General features: G+C 35.3%; 1 protein-coding gene and 1 long non-coding RNA gene across 9 annotated transcripts in view; one reads left to right on the top strand and one right to left on the bottom strand.

The window, feature by feature from the left end:
• HMCN1 (hemicentin 1) overlaps positions 1 to 24,570 on the top strand; it is a 508,510-nt gene that overhangs the window by 270,043 nt on the left and 213,897 nt on the right. For all 8 annotated transcript variants that reach the window (XM_050765519.1, XM_050765493.1, XM_050765511.1 and 5 more), the window contains 7 exons: positions 915 to 1,042; positions 3,283 to 3,396; positions 8,127 to 8,285; positions 16,213 to 16,407; positions 19,373 to 19,468; positions 20,656 to 20,783; positions 22,847 to 22,991. In XM_050765519.1, coding sequence (XP_050621476.1) covers positions 915 to 1,042; positions 3,283 to 3,396; positions 8,127 to 8,285; positions 16,213 to 16,407; positions 19,373 to 19,468; positions 20,656 to 20,783; positions 22,847 to 22,991 — 965 coding nt within the window. The remainder of the gene's footprint in view (positions 1 to 914; positions 1,043 to 3,282; positions 3,397 to 8,126; positions 8,286 to 16,212; positions 16,408 to 19,372; positions 19,469 to 20,655; positions 20,784 to 22,846; positions 22,992 to 24,570) is intronic.
• LOC126939933 (uncharacterized) lies at positions 459 to 4,171 on the bottom strand. Its single transcript, XR_007720505.1, has 2 exons — positions 3,985 to 4,171; positions 459 to 614 (listed from the first exon to the last, which is right to left on the bottom strand). It is a non-coding gene; the product is annotated as an uncharacterized LOC126939933 (long non-coding RNA).

Raw genomic sequence — 24,570 nt, 5'->3', positions numbered from 1 at the left:
AATTCGATAGCTGGGACCAAGTGCTTCCCAATACTTTGAGTTGCAAACATAGCACCAAAACAGTTAGTTTAACTTGAGTAATTGAAATGAGGATAATAAACTTTTTGTGAGGTAAAATAACATATAGTTTTAACAAATCCATTAAAGACATTGTCCTGGATTTAAGAGAAGAGAGAGATCAAGAACAGACCAGTAGCTCTAATTAAAATGTGTACAGACATTCTTTATAATTACTTCCATTTTTGCCAAACTATTGTGGGAAGTATTTAATTCCACTGGGTGCTTTTTAAAGGCATTGAATCCACTCATGCTCCTAGAGTATAATAAACACGTGGAATATAAACAACAAAGTATCCAGCCATGGGGCTTCCATTACTCTGGGTTTGGCAGTGAAGAAGTCATAGGTATTATCCAGCAAGTTGAGTCAGAGTCTATTCCTAGACTCCTCACAGACTCACTGTGTGACATGAGACATTACATCTCTGGAGTTTTCATTTTGAAGAACCGTCTAGTATAGCAATTCACCACATGGAGCAAGATTGCCTGGGTGCAAATTCCAGTTCTTCCATTTACTAACTCTGGCTTTGGGTGAGTTCTGTAACCTCTTTGCTCACCTGTAAAACAGAGATATTCATAGTATTTAACTCATTAGGGTATTAGGAAAATTTTAGATGTAAATAAAAGTAAAGTTTCTAGAGCAGTGACTGGCATGTATCCAACAGTGGGTACATGATATTATTATTATTATTATTGCATTTCCGCTTATAAAATAATGATGTTAACCATTTCTGCAATCAACACCAAAAATATAACTCTAAAACATTTGAAAATGTTTTAAAGGAAAGCACTGTATTATCTTGATATTACTATTATGGTATTTTCAATTTTATATTCTTTTTGTTTTTTATTCATAGGTATAGGATGACCTCAGATGGTACCTTATTTATCAAAAATGCAGGTCCCAAAGATGCAGGGATCTATGGTTGCCTAGCGAGTAATTCAGCTGGAACAGATAAACAGAGTTCTACTCTCAGATACATTGGCAAGTATAATCACTTTAAAAGGCAATTAAAATAGGATGAATATCACATCAAGCAATGCAAAAGTACTGTTTTGAAAAATTAATATTAGTATTGTATACATAGTATTATACTTTATTCATTTCACACACTGATTGGAGCAAACATTGTAAATAATTTAAGTTAAAATTTCATAGAGTGAAAAGCTTCATTAGTCAACAGAAATCAAGGAAGCTTCCAGGTTAATGGAATAATTTCATATTGTCCACAAAGTTCTGTCTTTCCACTGTTCATCTGTTCTCTGCAATATTTTACTTTTAAATTAATAAATTCTATATCCTTTCTAGCTTAACTTCCATTTTATAATTTCTACTTATATTCAAAACTGTATATAATATAATTTTTACTTTTTATCTTCAATTTCCCCCTCCAAACTTAAACATTTATTGGAAGCGTACTCTATGAAAATTATCCTATAGAATATTTCTATTTAATTTTGTCTTTCTTAGTCAAATAAAGGATAAAGGTGTCATATACTCAGATCCAGGTTATAAATTGTGAATAATCAATTGCTAGCAATCCACCCTTTCATTCATTCTTATTCAGTCTCATTCATAGTAAGATAATGAAACTGTCAGTAGAGAAGAAAGGATTCAAAAGAGATAATAAAAATAGAGAATTGTACTTGAAGGTATAGGTGAGGGAGAGAACAAAAATGTCACAAGTATTGAATTGAGAGTCTAGAAAGAAGTGGTCTCATTTATAGAAATAAAGAAGGCACATGGTGAATACGTTTAGATGGAAAGTGAGCTCAGATTTGGAGATAAGTGAATTAAAAATGTTCACAGAATACCCCAGTGTAGAGGGAAAAACAGTTGGGAATGTGGAACAAGTGACTGAAACCGAATTCTACTTCCATTGTGAAAACAAATTTTGGTTCATTCACATAGAAGCCTTAATGTTAAACATTTATTTTAACTTATTAAGCACCTCTAGAGATGCAGCATGCAAACTGCTGTGCTGGAGACTGTGGAGTGTAAAATTTTAAAAATGTATGTCATGTAGCCTTTACTTTTCAAGAATTTACACAATGGGGGTGGATATATATAGGAATATAACAAGGCAGACAGACAAATACTACAGTGGGAGGTTGGCAGAGGGGAAGATTAATTCAGACTGAGGAATTAGCAAAGATTTCTCAAAGGAGACAGGATTTAGGCTCAGTCTGGAGGAATGAGTGGGATTTGAAGGATTGTGGCAAAGGGCATTTTACAAAGAGGAAATAGCTTTGGGAAAGGCAAAGAAGATAGAAAAGTAAAATTCTGTTGTGTTTTGGACTATCAGTGAAGCTCTGTACCTTGTGATAAGTGAGGAAGTGTAACGGAGGGTAAGGCTAAAAAAAAAAGCTATGCACCCATTTATGATTTTTGAAAGAGATTCTATGGAATTTTGAAAGCAGTGGGAATCATTGAAGGTATTCTAGCAGAAAAATTACATGATCTGTGAGAAGTTAACTTAGCTTTGTTTAAAAATACCTCAGCTGAAGCTAGGAAGTCCTAAAATATCTCGTTAAGACAAAATGTGTGAGTAAACTGAACCATTAGGCAAGCAAGTGAAGCAAACAGAGTGAAGAACAGAAATTTAGAGAATGTCTGTATTTAGCATCACAGGAAAAAGAAGGGTCAAAACCAGGAGACTCTTTTTTGTAAATGCAAATTTTAGGCTTGGACTGCAAATATCTTCCTGTAGTTAGACATGAATATCCTTAAAATGATGTAGAAAATGTTAACAAATTCATCTACAGTTATATCATCCTCAAGTCTTAATTTAGCTGTCGGTCTTACCATTATCCCTCTTTTGACTATATTTTTCTTAGAATTATTCCTCTCTCTGTTCTTGTAGTATTGTTTCTCTAAGATGTATTCTGATTTCTAAGATGTTTCTTTCCTTAAATAACTCTTTTTCTTAAAGAACTTTCAATTAGTTTTGTAATTTTTTTGGAGTTTGTTTTATCATAATTATTTTTTGTTTTAGTCATTATTTTTTTCCTGATATAATTTCTGTGACCTTGATAAGTGATCTTTTTATCACATATACATATGTGCATGTGCATTACAAGAGTTTCTTTTGATTTATAAATATTGAAATGGCCACAAGCACATAAATTCTGATAGATTTTTAAATTGGTTCATTTAGTAAACATAAAAAAACCCCATCTGGTCTTGTGCTAAATGTTGGCTATTTGCGTGTTTGTTTTTTTCAGAAGCCCCTAAGTTGATAGTAGTTCAGAGCGAGCTCCTGGTTGCCCTTGGGGATATAACCGTTATGGAATGCAAAACCTCTGGTATTCCTCCACCTCAAGTTAAATGGTTCAAAGGTACATTTCTTCAGTATGTTTGTGTCTGGTTCACTTAGTTTTGTTTTCTTTTTTAAAAAATGATTTGTTAAAACTTTGTGTTGGTGTGTGACTTAGCAGCCCCATAAAATGTGTTTATGATCTCACTGGAGACAATAGTTCAAAATGCTCAACTCTGAATTTCAGGATTTGACATCTGGTATGGATTACAGGACTGTGAAAATCAAAGCAGGAAAAGTTCGCCTTTGCTAATCCAGCTGAACATTCTCTTTATTAGTTTAGGATTGTTTCCTGAAGAAAATTATCCAAGAATACTCAGTTCACATTTAAAATAACTCCACTGATTTTAGTTCACTTTTCTTAGAGATGATGGCTCTCACTATTAAAAAGTTTTCTAGATTCACAAGGGCACTTTCTATAAAGTGTTCAACTAAAGATACACATTGAAGCTTACAGATAGTTGAAAGACAAATGTATTTATTGATAGGTCAGCTACATCATACATGGTAAATGCTTGTCTCAATTATAGAAATTATCTTTCTATAGTTGTATCATAAAGATTGCACCTCTGTGATTCCATAATGAAATAATAGTTATATGCCACTTGACCTTGATGAGAATACACTTGGATCCTGGTTCAGGCTCAGATGCTGACAGTAGATATCTGTGTAAAAAGCCCTGCTTCTGCTTCTGTTTCAGTTCTTCCAATTACGGGAAAAAGGAAAAAAATCCTGCAAACACCCTAACAGGGAGGTTGCTAGGATTATTGAGATACTGTTTGCAAAATACTTTTTAATCTTCAGATGAAAAGTGTTAAATAATACAAAACACTATTGTTATGATTCTGTTTGTTAAATCACAAACATTTCCATAGCAACAGGTTGATGTCATAATCACAAAATTAGGAATTCACCTCAAGTTCAAACTCTTAGGGAACATGAGGTGAAAAAGAAAGGCTTTATGTAGAAAATAAATAGTTTTAAATAATATAAATCAAAAGCAAGGTGGAAGCTAGGAAGTAATGCCATTTTCCTGGTTGTCCATACTGAAAGGATTTGTAGTTTTCATGTTTTCTCTGATAAGAAGGCATTTCTGAATTTGCTCCTTAATCAGGTTTATGTTGGTTAACATAAACTAATTTTACTTTCTTAAAATACTTAAATTTTTGAATTGCCAAAGAAATAAGTACCGATTTCAAATTTACATTATAATTAAATATATCAAGAAAATATGTTATAGAGATAGTATTTCTTTATTTTAAATGTCATTCAATAGTTTATCATGAAAATAAAAATTCAAAAAAGTAATGGTAATGCCAACTTCTATATACGTGTATATAGCAGAATCTCACAAAAAGTATTTTATTCTCCCAAACTGGGACTGTGCTCCTGAATCAATTAGTCTTCATGCCTGTCTTAAACCCACAAATAGCTTGGAAACTAAAGAGGAGATAGAGAACTATGTACCCACCACATGAGAGATTCTAGAATTTACTCTCTGTCCCTTCTGTCAACTATAGATATTACCACTCAGTGAGTTCAATAATATATCATTTTGCTGTCCAAGTTATGAACCAACAGAGATAGAATATGGGCATTTGATACATTGTAAGACGTGTTCCCTGGGTTCATCAATAATAGGCAGAGCTGCCCTGACCTCCAGGATCAGGTCAACTAACATACCCTCGTAAGTCACAGGCAGACAATTTATGCATAAACAGAGCAGAGTTAGGAAGACCAAGAACAAATCTAGGGGACAAACTCCTGTGAATGCAAACTGGCCTCAAAATGGAGGGGGTTAGGAGCAGGTGGGCTTTCCAGTCCCATCTCTGCTGAGAACAAGACACCAGGAAGGTTGGGAAAATGCTACCTTATGGAAACCATAGGGGTGAGGAGGAAGAGTTCCTGCCTTCACCATAAGAATCTGTTTTTCCTCATACCTTCCTTGAGGTGATTCTGATTGAATAAAGTATGTGTTTGAAAGAAAAAAATGAACAAACTGTATTCCAGTCAGACCATCAGAGAAAAGGAATTCCATAAGCACAAATGCTCTCTGAAATTTTAGATCTTTTATTTTTAGAAATGAGCAACATAAAGTGGATTCAAAGGAAAATCAAAACAATATTGAAATCTTATAAAAAGAACATGTATGGTAAAATATTAAAGAAATTAGATTTATTCATTTAGATCTGTTGTTCTTAAAATGTGTTTTGGAGACTTCCCACAATTGTTTTAGGGGATTCATGAGATCAAAACTATTTTCATAATAATACTAAGATGTTGCCTTTTTCATTCTTATTGTCTCAAAAGTGAATAATGGAGTTTCTAGAGGCTATGTGATATCCAATAGAGTCAGTGGAGAAGCAAATGTGAGCTTCGGCCGTCTTGTATTATGCTACATGAGAGATTATAGAGATTTGCAAAAATGGGAAACACTGCCACTCTTCTCACTAAATTTCTCATGTTTTGAAAATACAATTTTAAAAATATAATCATTATACTAAAATGTCAGGCGTTTATTAAAAATAAGTGAATGCATATTTTTAAATATCTCAGTTTTATTTGTAAAATGATATATATATGTGTGTATATATATAGTATAGATAAATATAATCTACATAAAAATTCACCAGGGTACCCATTAATTTTTAAGAGTACACTTAAGAAGTTTTTAAACAAACGTTTTTGATAACTACTTACTTATCAATTATTTGAAAGGATCTTATACCAGAGATAATGATCTGTCCTTTAGTCTTTATATCCACAGAAGCCAGGATTGAATTTAAACTACAGCAAAAAGAGAACTCTCCTCAATGGTAATGACTGTTAATCCTAGAATATATTGTCAGTAAAGTTTATATATTTTACTATGTATAACATTCTTCTGGTCTTACCTAATATTAAAAGTAAATAGGCCGGGCGTGGTGGCTCACGCCTGTAATCCCAGCATTTTGGGAGGCTGACGTGGGCGGATCATGAGGTCAGGAGATCAAGACCATCCTGGCTAACACAGTGAAACCCCGTCTCTGCTAAAAAATGCAAAAAAATTAGCCGGACGTGGTGGCGGGCACCTGTAGTCCCTGTTACTCAGGAGGCTGGGGCAGGAAAATGGCATGAACCCAGGAGGCGGAGCTTGCAGTGAGCTGAGATTGTGCCACTGGACTCCAACCTCGTGGACAGAGTAAGACTCCATGTAAAAAAAAAAAAAAAAAAGAAAAAAAAGTAACTAATCACTATTTTACTTCCATCTGAAAGGTTCTGTATTTATAGCTCCTCAATAATTTGATGAGTAACTTTTCAGTAGAAATCAGGAAAGGAGAATCTATCAAAATGTGATTAAAATAGAAACTTAATTGAACTAATGTTTTCCAATTTATATTTTGTTTCTTGACTGCTATTCTTTAAACATTTTTATTCTGTTAGAAAGCTACTAGAAAAAAAAGGTCTTTATCCTGTTAATGTCCTCTGACACTTACAGAAGATATATAAGGGAAAAGTAAATTTCAAAAATCTGAATGCATTTTAGTCCAAACATTTTAATAGTTGATGAACAGTGGGGTCACATTGCATCCTCCCATGGTGTAAGGAAAGTTTATGTCAACATCATCTGCTTTTATTTATAAAAATTTCTCAGAGGCACATCAACACAGCTTTAGTTACTGTTCTCATTTTCACGTGGTATGTAGTAGCAGCTTAAAAGGATGATTAAGGTTTTAAATATTGGAATGCTGAAAAATACTTTGTTTTAGGCACTGACAGTTGGTTGCTGATGTAATTTTTTTTTTTTTCAAATTTAGACCTCTCGTGACCTCCTTGCCTTTGAAAATTATATAAATGGAAAGGGAATTGTCCATTTGTTGCCCCGAGTCTGTTGACTATTGCTGTTTGCAGTGTCCTAGAGAATTTTAGTACTAGCTCCTGAGTTGTGTTTGCTTCTTAGAAGCTAAGACAGTTACTTCCATGGTCCTCAGGCCAAGGTCAGATGGCTGGTGTATGACATTTTGGAGAATACCTTTTCAGGCTTGACATCTGGGAATACTATGAAACTCTAAGAACAATGGCTCTCAAAGCTCCTGGAAGTTTTTAAGATCCTGACATGTTTGATGTCACCCTTTACAAAAACAAACAAAAGAGATGTGGACACTGAGCTGGCACTAAACATCCAGTATTATGTACAGTACTATGTATTTTTTTATGATAGTGGTCATCCTGATTAATTCCATTCTTTGGAAAGGAGATGCCCTGGAGGAGGAGGAGGGGGAGCATAAGGAAAAGCCTAACATAAATCATAGCTTTGTTGAGGCATCTTCTGCCTTCAAATAAAAGTCATTCTCGGGAAATTCAAGGCACTGGTCATTAGCTGAAATAAAATTCCTCTGGTCTCTCAAACATCTACTGAGTAACCAAAAGCATCCTGCCACAAAGATGGTAGAAACCTCCTTTCAACCTTCATTTCCGCACTCCCTTCTTACCTAAGCCTTGATTGTGACTCCCAGGCTTTCCCAGTTCTAGCTTCAAAGAGCTCCTTATTTTTTTATTTAGTTGCACATACAGATATAAATAGAAAATATTCATACACAGTTTATTACAGGTCTGGATTTTAGACTGTAGAAAGTGTCTTTGTTGTGCCAAACACTTGTGTTTAAAAACTTTGCAATCAACTTTATTCAGAAGTTTTGAAATTAAACCAATAACTGCATAAACAATTTTAAAACTTTAGTATTTAATATTCTCCCCTTTGTTTTGACCTAGGAGATCTTGAGTTGAGGCCCTCAACATTCCTCATTATTGACCCTCTCTTGGGACTTTTGAAGATTCAAGAAACACAAGATCTGGATGCTGGTGATTATACCTGTGTAGCCATCAATGAGGCTGGAAGAGCAACTGGCAAGATAACTCTGGATGTTGGCTGTAAGCCTCCAGATCTTACAGGCCAATTTGTTTTGAAATTGATCTGTTATTTTTCATGTTTAATAACCTTGAAATGATTTGGTAGAATTATTCATCAGAATGGCAAAATTAGAGGGTGCATTTCAGATTAATATCATAACAGTAGTTGGCATTTACAAGGTGCTTTCTTTCTTTCTTTCTTTTTTTTTTTTTTGATACAGAGTCTCACTCTCACCCAGGCTGGAGTGCAGTGGTGCTATCTCGGCTCACTGTAACCTCTGCACCCCATGTTCAAGCAATTCTCCTGCCTCAGCCTCCTGAGTAGTTGATATTGCAGGCGCCTGCCACCATGCCCAGCTTTTTTTTTTTTGTATTTTTAGTAGAGGCAGGGTTTCACCATGTTGGCCAGGCTGGTCTTGAACTCCTGACCTCGTGATCCACCCGCCTCAGCCTCCCAAAGTGCTGAGATTACAAGCGTGAGCCACCGCACCGGGCCACTTTCTATGTACCATTTGCTATGTCAAAAACTTTTATATGGAGAGATCCTAAAATTATCTCCTTTTTATAGATAAGGAAACTGAGGCTTATAAAGGCTAAGCAACTTGATCAGGGTTACAGAGTTAGGGAGGGGCAGAACCTGGATATTTGAACTCAAGTTGCCATTTCCCTACCAAGAGTCATCCATTCTGCCACCAAATTTCTAAGTATCAACATTTGGAGGCCAGCAATTCTACTTTGGCCCTAGACCACAGTTTGAAGATGTTGATGACAGCAAAGGTATCAGATTGTGCTTTTACTTAAAAAAAAATCCAATAGTAATTACTCTTCAGTGTATAAAATAAAGTACTACAAAAACATGTCAATCATAAAATGAAGATACAGTGCATGCAAGGCAACCAATATATGGGTTACTCAAGAAGTTTGGTCCTCCCTTCTTTTTTTTTTTTTTTTTGAGACGGAGTCTTGCTCTGTCGCCCAGGCTGGGGTGCAGTGGCCGGATCTCAGCTCACTGCAAGCTCCACCTCCCGGGTTTACGCCATTCTCCTGCCTCAGCCTCCTGAGTAGCTGGGACTACAGGCGCCCGCCACCTCGCCCGGCTAGTTTTTTGTATTTTTTAGTAGAGATGGGGTTTCACCGTGTTAGCCAGGATGGTCTCGATCTCCTCACCTCGTGATCCACCCGTCTCGGCCTCCCAAAGTGCTGGGATTACAGGCTTGAGCCACCGCGCCCGGCCGGTCCTCCCTTCTTTTTGTCTACCTAATGTCTCTCTTAAAGAATAAATACCTTCACATTGTGGTCAGATATAACAGAGTTCACTTTGTATGAAATGTAATCTGGCATTTAATTTTTAAGACAATTTAACATTTGTGTCACTTAGAACTTATAAAATACGACATTGCATTCAATTTTCCTATATTTTCACTTGTATATGATGATATTATTCATGCCAGACTGTTTTTGTAAAGCCAAAGTTAGAACTGTAAAGAAAATGCTTTTTGTTTTTCTTAGAATACAGTAACACAAAACATTTTAGTTCTACTGTTTTAAGTCTTTCAATGAAAATTATGCCCTGCTAAACTTGATATTTGTTTCGTGTAAGCTAAATTTTTGCTTTCTGGGATCTTTTATGATCCCCTTGCCCCTGAGCTGTCTGGTGAACACTCTGCATTCTTAGTGATTATGCCCTGGGGGAGAATCAACAAAGCTGGAAATGACCACAAAGACCACTATAGAATCTGTCTAGGACACTGTAAGACGTGTTTTAACCATGACTAAACTCTGTGGTTATTAAGAAAAATGCCTTGAAAATAAGATTGGAACCTTTGGGTGGAGGGTAGCTCTGAATCTACTAGCCAGCAGGATGTAAAACACAGTAAAGCTTTTAGAAATATAAGGCCCAAATAAAGAGGGTCACTACATAGAGAATTCTTGTTTACAAGAAATATACTGAGTACAACATTTTAATTCTCAACATTTTCTAGTTCTCCTTCTACCTCCTTCCTGCACAGATATTTTATGTTTATTCAACATTCTGTTAGACTTGTCTAGCTCTAGAAGAAGAAACAGTTTCAGTAATTTTTCCCAGCAAAAAGGTAATTGCACCCTCAGTCCCCTGAAAGTTTGTAGAAATCCTAAGAATCTTTTGCACAGGCTTCTTTGCTTACTTGCTGCCTTCTTGATAATCCCTTTTAGCTTCTGGAATTTCCAGATTCCTTCTTCTGTCCAGTGATACACCATATAAGGGTTCACGCTATCTGTACTGGGGTGACTTGCATTGGATTAGGAAACATCCTAACAAATGTTTCATATTTATACTTTATTTCTTGAACAGAAGTGAATTTTGTTTTATCTTCACTTATACTCAAAATCTTCATTCCCCGTGACCCTTTCTAAAACAATGGCTTTTTCAACTTTTATTCCAGTAATTGTCCTGACAGAACCATCAACATAAGCCAAATTATTTGTTTATTGTAACCTTGACCATTGTTCACAATTGCCAAAAAACTTAGTATTAAAGTCAGTACCATTCATGTTTCTGTTTTGCATTAACTATTACCATATTCGCTGTTAGATCTTTCTCATTGTAGCTCACAATGTTAGGAGTTGCTTCATTTTTGAGGTTTGCTTGTCATCGATGCTACCTTAGCTTCTTACCTACTGCCTGGTCTTCTCATTTGCCTTGTTTTGTGATACCAGTACATATATTCTTTGACCTTCAGCTTGTTTTCTTGAATAACAAAGGTTGAATAGACCTTGTCTGTTCACATCACACTGTGGTTACATATTCTAGCAGATGTAATATGTAAATGCCAAGAACCATGCAAATCACAGTTGTAGTGATAATTACAGTTATCACTATTAGGTTTAAAGGTAAACACACATGAAATCAAAACTTTCCCCAGAACTTATATAGTGGTTAAGTAAGTGGTGGACTCTGACAGAGAATGGGTTTTCTGCCTAACTTTTCTCATCTATAAAATAATGATCTAAGTGGTACCTACCTCATTGGTTGGTTGTAAAGATAAAATGAGATATCATCATAACGTACACCTAGCATATCAGCTGCTATTGCTGTTCCCCTAAAGCTGTTTAATGAAACATGTATCATGTAAATGAATATTAACTTCACACCTTAAGTGGCCATTATGATTCTTTGAACCTTGAAAAATCATATGGAAATGCCTATATAATAGCAGCTTAGTATTTAAGATTAAGCATTGGGATTTTAATGTGAAAGTCACTGTTTCAGCTTAACTTTTTAAAGAAAGGGCTTGACACAAGTTAAGTATTAAGCTTAGTAGTGCATAAAATTGTTCATTTGAGTTCCAAAACCATTGGGCATAAATTTAAGTAGCTTATGACTTAGGAAGAAAAACATGCTTTTATCCATATCATTTGAACTTTCAGGTTGTTTTTGTGGGCATATTACTTCATATCAACAATACTAGATCAAAAAAATAATGAAAAGGCTATTTAATATGATTTTTGAGTTCTAGCTTCTTGTAGTGAATGCCCTTTTTTCTATTACTTATTATCATGGTTTTAAATTATGGACATTTCAGGTCAACAGGGAAAGTTACCAATGATTTTTATCCTTTGTAAAAAGGGATAGTGAATTGTGAAGTCATTTGGAAGGAAAGAGGACTGGCTACATCAAACAAAAAGTTGGCTTAGCAGTGATTTTATTTGTAGCATTCCATACCACACAGGGTTTGAGTCTTAGACTGTGGTTTCATGCTTTGTGGTTTGGTGGAACCAAAACAATGTGTCCAGTCATTTTAGGAAAGAAAATCTCTGACTAAAATAATGCAAGAGTCACCATATGGAGTACATATATTTAATTGTCCCTAAGGGAACTAGAATAATTTTATGGAATAATTTTTGGAGCAAGATGGTCAATCTGTTTCTGATTTTTGTATTTGCAGAATAATGTGTGTACACAACCATATCTATATGTAAGTTACAGAAAAGTTATACTGTGGCATTAACCCTGTGCAGATCTCAAGATGCTTGCAAACAAATACTTAGGATCTCAGAGGATCAAACATCATCCTAACAGACTCTATGAAGAAGAAGCCAAAATTGAAATTAACCATTGATACATTAAACTAACCACAGAAATTAACCTAGATATATTAAACTGCAGTTGAGAGTAAGTTAACTCTACAATTTTTTTTTTTTTTTTTTTTTTGAGATGGAGTCTCGCTATGCCGCCCAGGCTGGAGTGCAGTGGCCGGATCTCAGCTCACTGCAAGCTCCGCCTCCCGGGTTCACGCCATTCTCCTGCCTCAGCCTCCCGAGTAGCTGGGACTACAGGCGCCCGCCACCTCGCCCAGCTAGTTTTTTGTATTTTTTAGTAGAGACGGGGTTTCACTGTATTAGCCAGGATGGTCTTGATCTCCTGACCTCATGATCCGCCCATCTCGGCCTCCCAAAGTGCTGGGATTACAGGCTTGAGCCACTGCGCCCGGCCTTACAATATTTTTAATGAAAGTTTATATCTGAGTGATTATTATATACTAAATGATTAGTAAAGATCATCTCTTTTAACAACATAAGGTAGGAAATGTTATGCCTTTCTTGTTGATGGGGATATTTTAACTGGAGGAGGTAAAATCATTTTCTCAAGCTTAGAGTTGCCATTTGAAGCCACTTAGTGTGCTCTTCACCTCTCTAAGCAAACAGCCTCCTCTGTAGAAGCACCATACATGGTAGTACACTCACTGCTGTTCTCCTTTCCCTTAGTTTCATTAATGTATTTACCATCTACCCACTGTAATTCACTTGGAGTTCATGTTGGCTACATTCAGGAGTAGGAAGTATTTAAAAAGCTTTTTGGCTGTGTTAGGAGTTGCTTCATTTTTGAGGTTTGCTTGCCATTGATGCTGCCTTGGCTGCTTACCTAGTGCCTGGTATTCTCATTTGCGTTGTTTTGTGATACCAGTACATATATTCTTTGACCTTGTGCTTGTTTTGTGCATGATGCTGTTCTCAAAGCTGCTTTTATGACGGATGACTTCTCCAGTCTTAATTGAGTTTTGTTGGTACAGGTTGAGGTTTGCTTACCCTTTTTTATTCCAGTTTGCTCTTGGCTTTCTTAGTTCTGAAAATTGAAATCTGCCATCATTTTCACTGATGCCTGTGTTGTAATGTGTCAGTAAACTGGGTTTTCTTCCAAGTACTTGGTTGATTCCAGGCTTCTGCATATCTTCATGCTGTTCTGGAATTTATTTTCTATCCATCACTGCATTTACCTGCCCATACTCTGAGCCTACCGTATCTGGAAACTTTTAAACTTAACTTCCATTTTTCAGAACAGCCACCTGCTTTAGAATAAATGACTTCCATTTATCCAGAGAAAAGTAACTAGGTCTTAGACACTTTGTATATTAGTCTGTTCTCACACTGCTATAAAGAAATCCCAAAGACTGGGTAATTTATGAAGAAAAGAGGTTTAATTGGTTCACCGTTCTGCAGACTCCACAGAAGGCATGGCTAGGGAGGACTCAGGAAACTTAAAATCATGGCAGAAGGCAAAAGGGAAGCAGGCACATCTTACATGGCCAGAGCAGAAGGAATAGAGCAAAGGCGGAGGTGCTACACACTTTTAAATCACCAGATCTCATGAGAATTCACTCACTATCCCGAGAACATCAAGGGGGCAATCTGCCCCCATGATCCAATCACCTCCCACCAGGTCCCTCCTCCAAAATTGGGGATTACAATTCGACATGAGATTTGGGCAGGGACACAGATCCAAACCATATCACTTAGAATAAGCAAGCTATGAGCTATTCTATTAACTATGTTTGAAATATGTTTATTTTGTCTATTATTTTTATAAGTCAAATTCCCATATAGATGGATTAAGAAAAATATAAACACTGATACACCATTTATTTATAAAATCATATTGTTCAATTGTGGTATTTAACCTAATTTAATTTGTTTGGGTTCAATAAATAAATAAGAGGGCTTCTGAAATTGCCATGTGAAAGTTCAATGTACTGGGTCAAGGTTGTTATATACACTTATGCACCAGACACACACACACACACACACACACACACACACAAACACACACTGGGTTATTACTGAAGTGTTGTCATACTGATTCAAAAATTCATTCACAAATATCCAGTGGCCATGAATAACGCACAAAGTACTATGTTAGCTGCTGTAAAAGATAAAAATACGGTTACAAATATAAACTCTCTAGGAAATAAAAAACAAACATAGTATAACAACAGGTTGAATGTGGTGATTGCTATGAGAATGGTAGAGAGTGAGTTCTCTGAAACTTTAGAGAGGGAAGAAATCATGCTCATCTCAACTGGTAAGAGATGGCGTCATAGAGGAGGGGGCCTTTTAAACCAGATTAAAAGATTGCCAATATTTCAACAGCTAGAGATCAATAGCAGACATTACACTTATGGGAGGTGGTAATAACAAGGTACTGATAAGAGAAAGGTCAGTCCTTGTTTGGAGAAGAACAAGGGATGCTGATTGCCCAGGTAGTAACATTTATAAGGGTAAATAATAGGAGATGAGGCTGCAGAGTTGGAGGAGGTTCTTTAACCTATGCTAAAAACCACTAATGCTGCTGAAGAGACAACTGTACATCAAATCCAGAATTCCCATGGGAAGACAAGTGATCTCTGTAAGAATATTTATGAGCCTGCTAACTAGTATGACTATGAGTAGTTGTGAGAAGCCATAGAAAAGGGGAAGTTAATATAATAGCAAAGAATGGTGACTCCAAAGTTGAATTGACTTGGCTTTTAATCCTGCTTCCATAATTCAACTCCATGTGACACTTAGCAAATTAGCTATCTGTGTTTCAGTTTCTTCATCTATAACATCAGAGTAATAACAATATCTACCCCATAGAGATATTGTGAAGATTAAATGAGATAAATGATGGACAGCACTTAACACAACCTCTGACTCTGTAAGTGATAATTATCACTTCTAACCAAGATTTAACCTTGACTTTATCAAGGAGCCTTCCCTAGGGTACACCTCTTAGAGTCCTGTATGAGCAGGTTTCATCCATTGCCTCCAGAAGTACCCTCTGTAGTTCTCCTTACCTGATGTCTCATCACTCATAAGTTTCCAGGATGTATTCAGAGCCTCATCTATTTGAACTTGCTGACAGTATCCTCCCTAAACAGGATTCCTATGTTTGCCAAGATGTGCCTCTGATGTATTTCTATGTCTTCCTCCCTGATCTCTGTGGTTACCTGAATTATGTGGATATCTGTAGCCTCTTATCTATAATTTTTATAGTTTCTGAATCATTTCTTAATTCTGTCTAAGACATTAAACTCTCCCTATTCTCTTTTTATCAAATACTACATTCTGTTACTTTGTATTATTTATTCTCAAATTTGAATTTCTCTAATTCAAAAATGTGAAAGGTATGAGAAGCAAGAATATGATCTTGAACAAGGATATAATTTAGGAGTAAACAGTGTTAGCTTGTTATATAGTGATTATGAAAGAATGAACTCTGGTATAAATTAATTTAAAAATTCAACCAAAGGAGCAAGTTATGGAAAGTGTCAAAAATATCTTATTATAAGGCCCACTTATGTATAAGAGAGTCTTAAAGTTTGAGCAATTTGACAGAAACTAAAATCGAAAACAAATTTTTAGAATGAAACGTTCTCTTTATTTAAGGTAATTATAATTTGAACTCCCACTCTTTTTATCATCTATCACTTTAAGGAAATGGTTGGGCTTCTAAGTGTCTCTCTTCATTTATAAAGCAAAAAAGAAACACTCACTGTTTTTATGTAAGAGAGGAATATCAACGGGGTAAATTTACAATATAATATGAACAATAATTCAAATTAAATCAGTTGACAGTTTAATATTTAAGTTTATGTTTAATATACCTGGATAATATACCAATGACTTTTTTGTTGTTTGTAATATCTTCCAGCACCTCCAGTTTTCATACAAGAACCTGCTGACGTGTCTATGGAAATTGGCTCAAATGTGACATTACCTTGTTACGTTCAGGGTTATCCAGAACCAACAATCAAATGGCGAAGATTAGACAACATGCCGATTTTCTCAAGACCTTTTTCAGTTAGTTCCATCAGCCAACTAAGAACAGGAGCTCTCTTTATTTTAAGTAGGTTGAAGGAAATATATTTTGTATGAATATGTACTTTTATATTGTACATTTATGTTTTATACATAGGTATTGCTATTTAAAATAATATATTAATCTTGCCAACACATTTTATGTTCATTGCATTTTACTTTGAAATAGTACTGGCATTTTATATTTGGGAATTATCATAAATGAGTTATATTTTATTCAAATGTATGTCATTAATTTATCGTAAAGGCTCATGAAACAATATGACTTCTTCATCCCTTACCATTTCTTATTGCAAATAGAGTCACCTGAGCCTCTACATAGATAAGTGGTCACATTACCTTGATTCTTGAAACAATTGTTGTATAGAAAGGTAAAATATTACTATTAGTTTACTTATTTTGTCCAACAGTACATAACAACATAGGGATGCGTTGGAAACTCCTTTATTAAAAGCTGTATCTGCCTGAAGCAAAAGATCCCTGCCACCCCCACAAAAGCCAAATACTTTCTCATCTAAATATTTTATAAGCTATTCAGTATTCAGATATTTGGAAGCACCTTCTATTTTTTCAAATAATGCTAAGAATAATTGCATGGTGTTACCAGAGGAGGAAAAGCATTTAGATAATGAATTGCATTTTTAAAAATAATGGGATGTTTGGGGTATTTTATAGAAAGCTTTCAATCAGTTACTGCTAAGTTAATTATTTTGTTTTTATATTTTGGGTGGGCACATGTTCTCATTCTGTTGCCCAGGCTGGAGTGCGGTGGCATGAACTTGGCTCACTGCAAACTCCACCTCGCAGGTTCAAGCAGTTCTCCTTCTTCAGCCTCCCGAGTAACTGGGATTACAGGTGTGAACCACCACACCCAGCTAATTTTTGTATTTTTGGTAGAGATGGGTTTTACCATGTTGGCCAGGGTGGTCTCGAACTCTTGACTTCAAATGATCCACCCACCTCGTCTTCCCAAAGTACTGGGATTACAGTTGTGAACCACCATGCCTGGCCCAAGTTTATTAACAGTATTAAATGTACATTGGCCACTTAAACTTCTAGATATCAATTACATTGTCTACTAACAAGTGTTCAGCTCTGTGGTGAACTCTATGGTGGACAGAGTCAGATATAGAGTCCTTCACCCAGGTAGTTTGCAGTCTGTTCTCTGAGTGGATGCCCATAAAAGGAGCTACTGGGAAACACACATCAGATTGGGTCAGATTGTGTATGACTTGAATGTCCAGGTGAAAAAAATGGATTTAATGAGCTAGAAGTTAGAGAGCCCCATTTCAAGTTTGATAGGCAGGAAAAGGTACATGAAAGTACTGTTTCAGAACAACACTGCTACAAGGTAGGAAGAGAGATGAGAGAAAGGGAACATTGAAAAGCTCAAAGAGTGATGATGAGAAACATCATCAGTGATGATGATAAAAAGTGAGACCTGAAAACAAATTAATTAAAGGAGATGAAAGGAAAGGAAGAATGAAAGAGCTCAATATCTTAAGCAACAGTTGCCTAATTGTCAAAATTAAATTGTCTGAAAGGAAATTAGTGATTAGAAACTTGGTTCTCATGGTATGTTGTTTTTCTGCACAAATTAGCCCAAGAATTCGGAATACAAAAAATATCCTGGGTAGAACTAATGTATGATTTATTAATCGAGTGGTTTGCTGAATTTTTATTTCCAAATGAGTGTCTGCTATTTAGAGTGGATGCTGACTTAGTTTACCAGATGCAGTTCTACAATTAGATGCATATGGTTAGCAGAGGAGTAGAATCTTTGTCATGGTTCTTTATCTGAGATAATATGGAACTATTCATACTGGAAAGCTGTACTTCTCTCTGTTCAAATCTTATCAATAGATTAAACTGCTTATTTTGGGTCATATATTTACAAGGTTACACTCATTCCCCTATTTAAAATTCTCTCCTTCCTTCCTGATTGCTCACAAGACAAAACCATGCTCTTGAGAAGGTACCAGCCCACCTCTTCAACTTCAGTCTCCTGACTATCCCCACACAACCTATAGCTCAGTAGTCCCCATCCTCATGGCTCCAATACTCTCTTTAATTACAAATATTTTGTAATATCATTTTATTATCTGGAAAAATTTTATATATTTGATCTAACTACATAAAAAATTATGTTAATATCTAACACATACAAATGAAAAATGAGGGAAAGTAATTTATATTAAAATAATGTATATTTCATTATGTAAATACTCTGGCATTGTCTACACAATATGAAGATACATTTATGTGACATCATTATGAATTCAATAGCTCAAATGCAGGCTCACGCAGGAGTATAGGATTGATGACTCAAAAACTCCAAGCTGGTGAAGTGATTTTCTAAGATGATGTGCAGTTATTATTAAAGTTCTGCCTTCTGTGCATACAGAATTAGATTGTAGACTCATGTAGTTACAAACAAAGTTATGAAATACACACAGTTCAGTTGGAGCTTCAAAATCGTGCTGGACTTGGGAAAATTGTTTCTTTGCGAATCTGCCCCATGTATCGTCTCTCTAGTTTTTACCCACTGAATGCCAGCAGACTTCTCCAGTCATTGCATCAACTAAAAAATCTCCCCTGCAAGCTTCTAACAGGGTGGTGGTGCAGAGTTCATTGATGGTGCAGCTTTCCATTCTTTGTACGGGCCATGATTTTTCTAGTCATGCTCTTGCTTTTGTAATCTATTAGATTTGGACTGCCCTTCCTCTATTCTACTCACTCAGATATTACCTCAATGTGAATCCTTCTCCAATCGCCTTCATGCAGTCACTTCTGTCTCTGTTTCCAGAACTCACTGTCTGAAACTCTTTGTTAGTACTTATTTCACTGTGGTGTGACTGATGGTTTCTGTGTATGTCCCCTCCTCTACCAGAAGGCAGTGCACACTTTCCATCCACAGATCTCAGCACTGTTTCTGGCACGTAGTTAATGCTCCATAGATGGTATAGGATGAGTAAATGAGTTCTTCCTTTTAGACTTATGGGCAAGCGATAAAGGAACCTATATTTGTGAAGCTGAAAACCAGTTTGGGAAGATCCAGTCAGAGACAACAATAACAGTGACCGGACTTGGTAAGAACAATTGAATGTCTACATACCACGGTCTTCAAAATCATCAGACTTCTTTTACTATGTCATCTCTTGCCTGTGCCACTTAAAAAAAAAGGATAAATAACTAATTACTAGACCAACCTTCCCTTCCCTACCACATTTCATATTTCTTAGAATGTTAGTCCTGGAAATAACCTTAGAGATTATCTGCTCCAAAATGAAGGGCAATATAAATAAATTGTTTTAAATCTAAATATGAATACACACATGCACACGCACACACACACACACACACATATTAGAGTCGTAGTCTTTTCTGATTCCCTTTTTACATTTGTTATTTTAGTCAACATGGAATTATTTTTGTGTATGATAGGTAAAAGTATAATATCATTTATTTCCAAGTAGTAAGACATTTGACGCAATATGCATTATTGAATATTATCTTCCCACTGACTAAAATACCCATTTGATCACATAGTAAGTTTATGTCCCCATGTCTAGTCCTCAGAATTCTATTTCTGAAATAGTACTACATTGCTTAAATTATTATAGCATTTAATGTGTTTTTATATCTGTCAGTACACGTTTCTCATTAATAACCTTTTACACAGTTTTTAAAATATGTCTTCATTTGTCTATGTATAAATTTTCCAAGTAAAATCCCTTAGGGATTTTACTTTATGTTAAATTTATTCATTAATTCTTAGAGAAGGGCATATTTACAATACTCCCTTACCATTCCATCTAAGAGAGTCAACCTCGTATTATTTGCTTGAGCTATTACAACAGCATCCTTATTGATCCCATTTCTTCCAGTGTACTTAGTTTTCAGATTAATATTTCCCCCAGAAATGATCCTGATGATTCCACTTTTCCATTTATAAATGTTTTCAGTTACTCTCCATTTGTCTACTGAATATATTGCAAATATCTTGGCTTGACATTTCAGGCCTTCCATGTCATAAGCATTCCTTTTTACCTTCTTTACTTCTACACTAATGTATTACCTATCCTTTTGCATTCCCTCTACTTAGAAGGAGGCTTTAATTTTTACTTTCAAAATCATACCCATTTTCATGTAAATATTTTGTTTCTGAAAACTCAAATTTTTATAGCATAACTCATAGTCTTTGGGGCCTGTAAAGTGGTTTACCTTTCTTTTGGGTGAAATAGAGTTGAAAGTGCCTGTACTGTCTCTAATTTAGTTGCTCCACTTATTGGAATCAGCCCTTCAGTGGCCAATGTTATTGAAGGACAGCAGCTTACTTTGCCCTGTACTCTGTTAGCTGGAAATCCCATTCCAGAACGTCGGTGGATTAAGAATTCAGCTATGGTAAGAACATTTTAAATGCATGCATTCACATTCCTAATTTTCTTTTCTTTTTTTTCCCCCCTTTGAGATGGAGTTTTGTTCTGTCGCCTAGGCTGGAGTGCAGTAGTGGGATCTAGGCTCATTGCAACCTCTGCCTCACAGGTTCAAGGGATTCTCATGCCTCAGCCCCCAGAGTAGCAGGATTACAGGTGCCTACCACCATGGCCAGCTAATTTTTGTATTTTTTAGCAGAGATGGGGTTTCACCATGTTGGCCAGGCTGGTCTCAAACTCCTGACCTCAAGTGATCCATCCACCTTGGCCTCTCAAACTGCTGGGATTACAGGTGTGAATCACCACACCTGGCCCACATTCCTAATTTTCTTGAGTAACAAGTAATGTATTCCAGTCACCAAAAGTATCAATTTAATAAATATACAAAAATATGTTTTTATAAGTATACCAAAGCTTTTCTTTATTATTAACATTTTTGTTATTCATATTATTTTGACATTAATGAAATGGAGAAATAGTGTAATTTTCATAATTTTATATTAAATTCAGTGTCACTAGTGAACTTTTTTCAGAATATAGAAGAACTGAAGCAAATATTGTTATTTTCATAGCACTTAAATATTTTTGTGCTCTTCTTTTTAGTACATTATTAAACGTTAATATTCCCATAAAATTCTTCCATTTTGTATATCAGTCTTTATTATTATTAGCTTTAAACATATCTTTCATTATGAACTATATAAAAATGTAGATATATAGTCATTGTTTTTCAGTGTAAATTTTTTTATGAAAGGATGTGAAAAATGTTTACAGTTCTATGAAATTTTTTCTGTAAATAAGCTATCTATGGAAATAAATTTTCTTCTGGTTCAGAGCATTTTTCTTTCCATTTTCCAGAATATTGGGACTCACTCTCTTGCAGTACTCATTAGAAGTGAATATGCTGAACCCAGGAGGTAGAGGTTGCAGTGAGCCGAGATCGCGCCACTGCCCTCCAGCCTGGGTGAGAGAGCAAGACTCCGTCTCAAAAAATAAAATGAATTGACTCCATCTAAGAAGATGTAAAATTTCATATTTGCATAAAAACCTGAGAAAAATTAGCAAACCTCACTTAAAAACAAATGCCCTTGTAGAATGATAGTATTTGAGCACACAAGTATCTTCACACAAGTATTGTTCAAGAAATAAGAAATAACAATTAAGAGAGACTGTAATTAGAGTCTCAAGAAATATACAAGAAGTATATTTTTGTATATTTACTTCTTACTCAAGAAAATTAGGAATGTGGGCCAGGTGTGGTGATTCACACCTGTAATCCCAGCACTTTGAGAGGCCAAGGTGGATGGATCACTTGAGGTCAGGAGTTTGAGACCAGCCTGGCCAACATGGTGAAACCCCATCATGTGTGCTCAAATACTATCATTCTACAAGGGCATTTATTTTTAAGCAAGGTTTGCTAATTTTTTCTCAGGTTTTTATGCAAATAAAAAGCAGTGTAGGTGGATGATACAGATTTACAGGCGATCATTCTTAACTGAAAATATTACCAGACTTCCCTGACACAATTCATATATCACATATTGTCCACTAATATTTGTATCTGTTACCTAACAAGGGCGGATGTTGAGATTAAGTCCTTCTCCCTTGGTGTAAATAAGGGCCTATGTGCCAAAATAAAAATATCAAATGGCTTGCTAGTGGTAATAAGGCCTTCTTGGAAAAGAACAAGTTAAGCCAAAAGTAAAAATTATAGTGAAATTTGGATTTTGATTGATGACAAAATTTACAGGAACATTAAGCAAGTCATATCTGTATCTTTCTTTTTTTAGCTTGTGCTTAACTCTCTGATAAATATTAATAGGTATAATATTTGGAGGTATATCAGGATTAAATTATACAGTCACACTCTTGGTAACATTTATGCTCATCATTTTTCACTTAAGGACATTAAAATATTTTGTGTATAGACTTTTAGTAACCCGATTTAAAAAAAAAAAAAAGATTCTTTTTGACTCTCACAACTCCTTTCTTTTTAAATAAAAATTTCCTTTTTTTTTTTTTTCCTTTAAGTTGCTCCAAAATCCTTACATCACTGTGCGCAGTGATGGGAGCCTCCATATTGAAAGAGTTCAGCTTCAGGATGGTGGTGAATATACTTGTGTGGCCAGTAACGTTGCTGGGACAAATAACAAAACTACCTCTGTGGTTGTGCATGGTAAGAGACACACCCAATGTTATTGTTTTCAAACTGTGTACAAAGTAGTTGTTCCTATATTTTAATCAAATAACTCTGTTCCTCTAATTACAGTCTCTCTTAATTGTTATTTCTTATTTCTTGAACAATATCTACATTGTTAATGTTGTTTCCAGATTTCCCTTTTTTATGTACACAAAAAGACATTCTTGGGAGTCACCAGCTGAGTCTGGCCAAGGGCTTTTGTAAGTGGTTTCTTAATTGTTAAAAGTGACCTCGGCTCTCAAAGAATTATGTTTAAAAATACATTTTAATTTCAGACAAGCTGAACTCATTATACCCTCCAGATTGCCTTTTTTTTTTTGGATTGTGCAACAAGCATATCCTTACTAATGACCCCTTTGTGTTTGAGCTAGAAATGACCTAAGCTTTTCTAAAGGTCACCTCATGTGCTCCAATCTTCTTGCATGTTAAATAACTTAAAGGTCACAAATAAGAAAATCCAGAAACAATCTTTTTCCATTCGTGACTAACAGTAACCAGCTTTTTACATCTCAGTAATTGACAGCTTCATAGTTTAAGAAATTGTCATAACTTTTTTGTATACTTGCTTTAAAGACTGCAACACTACTTTTTAAAAAAAAAAACAAAATCAAAAACAAAAAAACCATTGCATTAAAAATAGCTTCGTGTACAGAGCTGAATATCTGAGGGAAGAAAGTAGCACAAAATACTTATTTTTAGTAGTTGATTTATTCTTTATTTAGAGTGTGAATTGGAGAGTCCAGTAGTTTTCCAATTCTGTTTGGTCTGTTGACAATATCACTGAATGCAGACTATTTTCTTCTATTTTGCCTGCTTCTCTTAAACAGCCTCTTCCACCTTTCTCAGTTTTACATTAAGTATCCACCAACATCACCATAGATATTCTTGAAGAAATATTATTTTGAAGAAATACTAAAGCAACACTAAATTAGTTATAACCTAGAGGAATAAATGCATACTGACAGATTGGATATGGTTGTGTAACTATTTTTCAAGAAGACCAGACCATAGATTTCCTGAACAGTGCTTATAGACTGGTTTGAGAATCTAGTGTAGAAATGCCCTCATGTTCTCCCTATCTGGCTTCTAGAATATTGTGTTGAATAGGATTCTGAGGCTGAATTTCACTTGAAAAAATGACAGAATTAATTTTGATGTCTTTCTTGTCAGAGGGGCGAGGATACCGACAAACCAATGATATGGTATATTGTGATACAAGCAGTTTTAATATTAAAAATTAAGAGATCATTTCACAGCATTCATTGGTCCATTTTAGTCCAAAATGAGTAACTAATTTAGTCAATAGAGTTAAAAAATTAGTGCAGCCATTTGCCATTAACTAAATCTAGCGGCCATTTAGCAGATGGATGTGATGCAGCCTAGCAGCTCTCTATACCTCTGTATTTATGTTAATTAGCAGGACTGTTCCTTCATCATTCTGTGTCTCCATTTTTAAGAATACTCATTAAAGGCTGTCAATCCAGTTCTTAAAATAATGAATGAATACAAGTATAAATGTAAATTAAAATGACAAAACAGTTTAATTGTCATATTG

The sequence above is a fragment of the Macaca thibetana genome, chromosome 1 (genome assembly GCF_024542745.1).
Source record: "Macaca thibetana thibetana isolate TM-01 chromosome 1, ASM2454274v1, whole genome shotgun sequence".
Classification (NCBI taxonomy): Eukaryota; Metazoa; Chordata; class Mammalia; order Primates; family Cercopithecidae; genus Macaca; species Macaca thibetana.
Note: the sequence above shows the minus strand (reverse complement) of the source record. Positions and strands in the feature narration are given on the sequence as shown.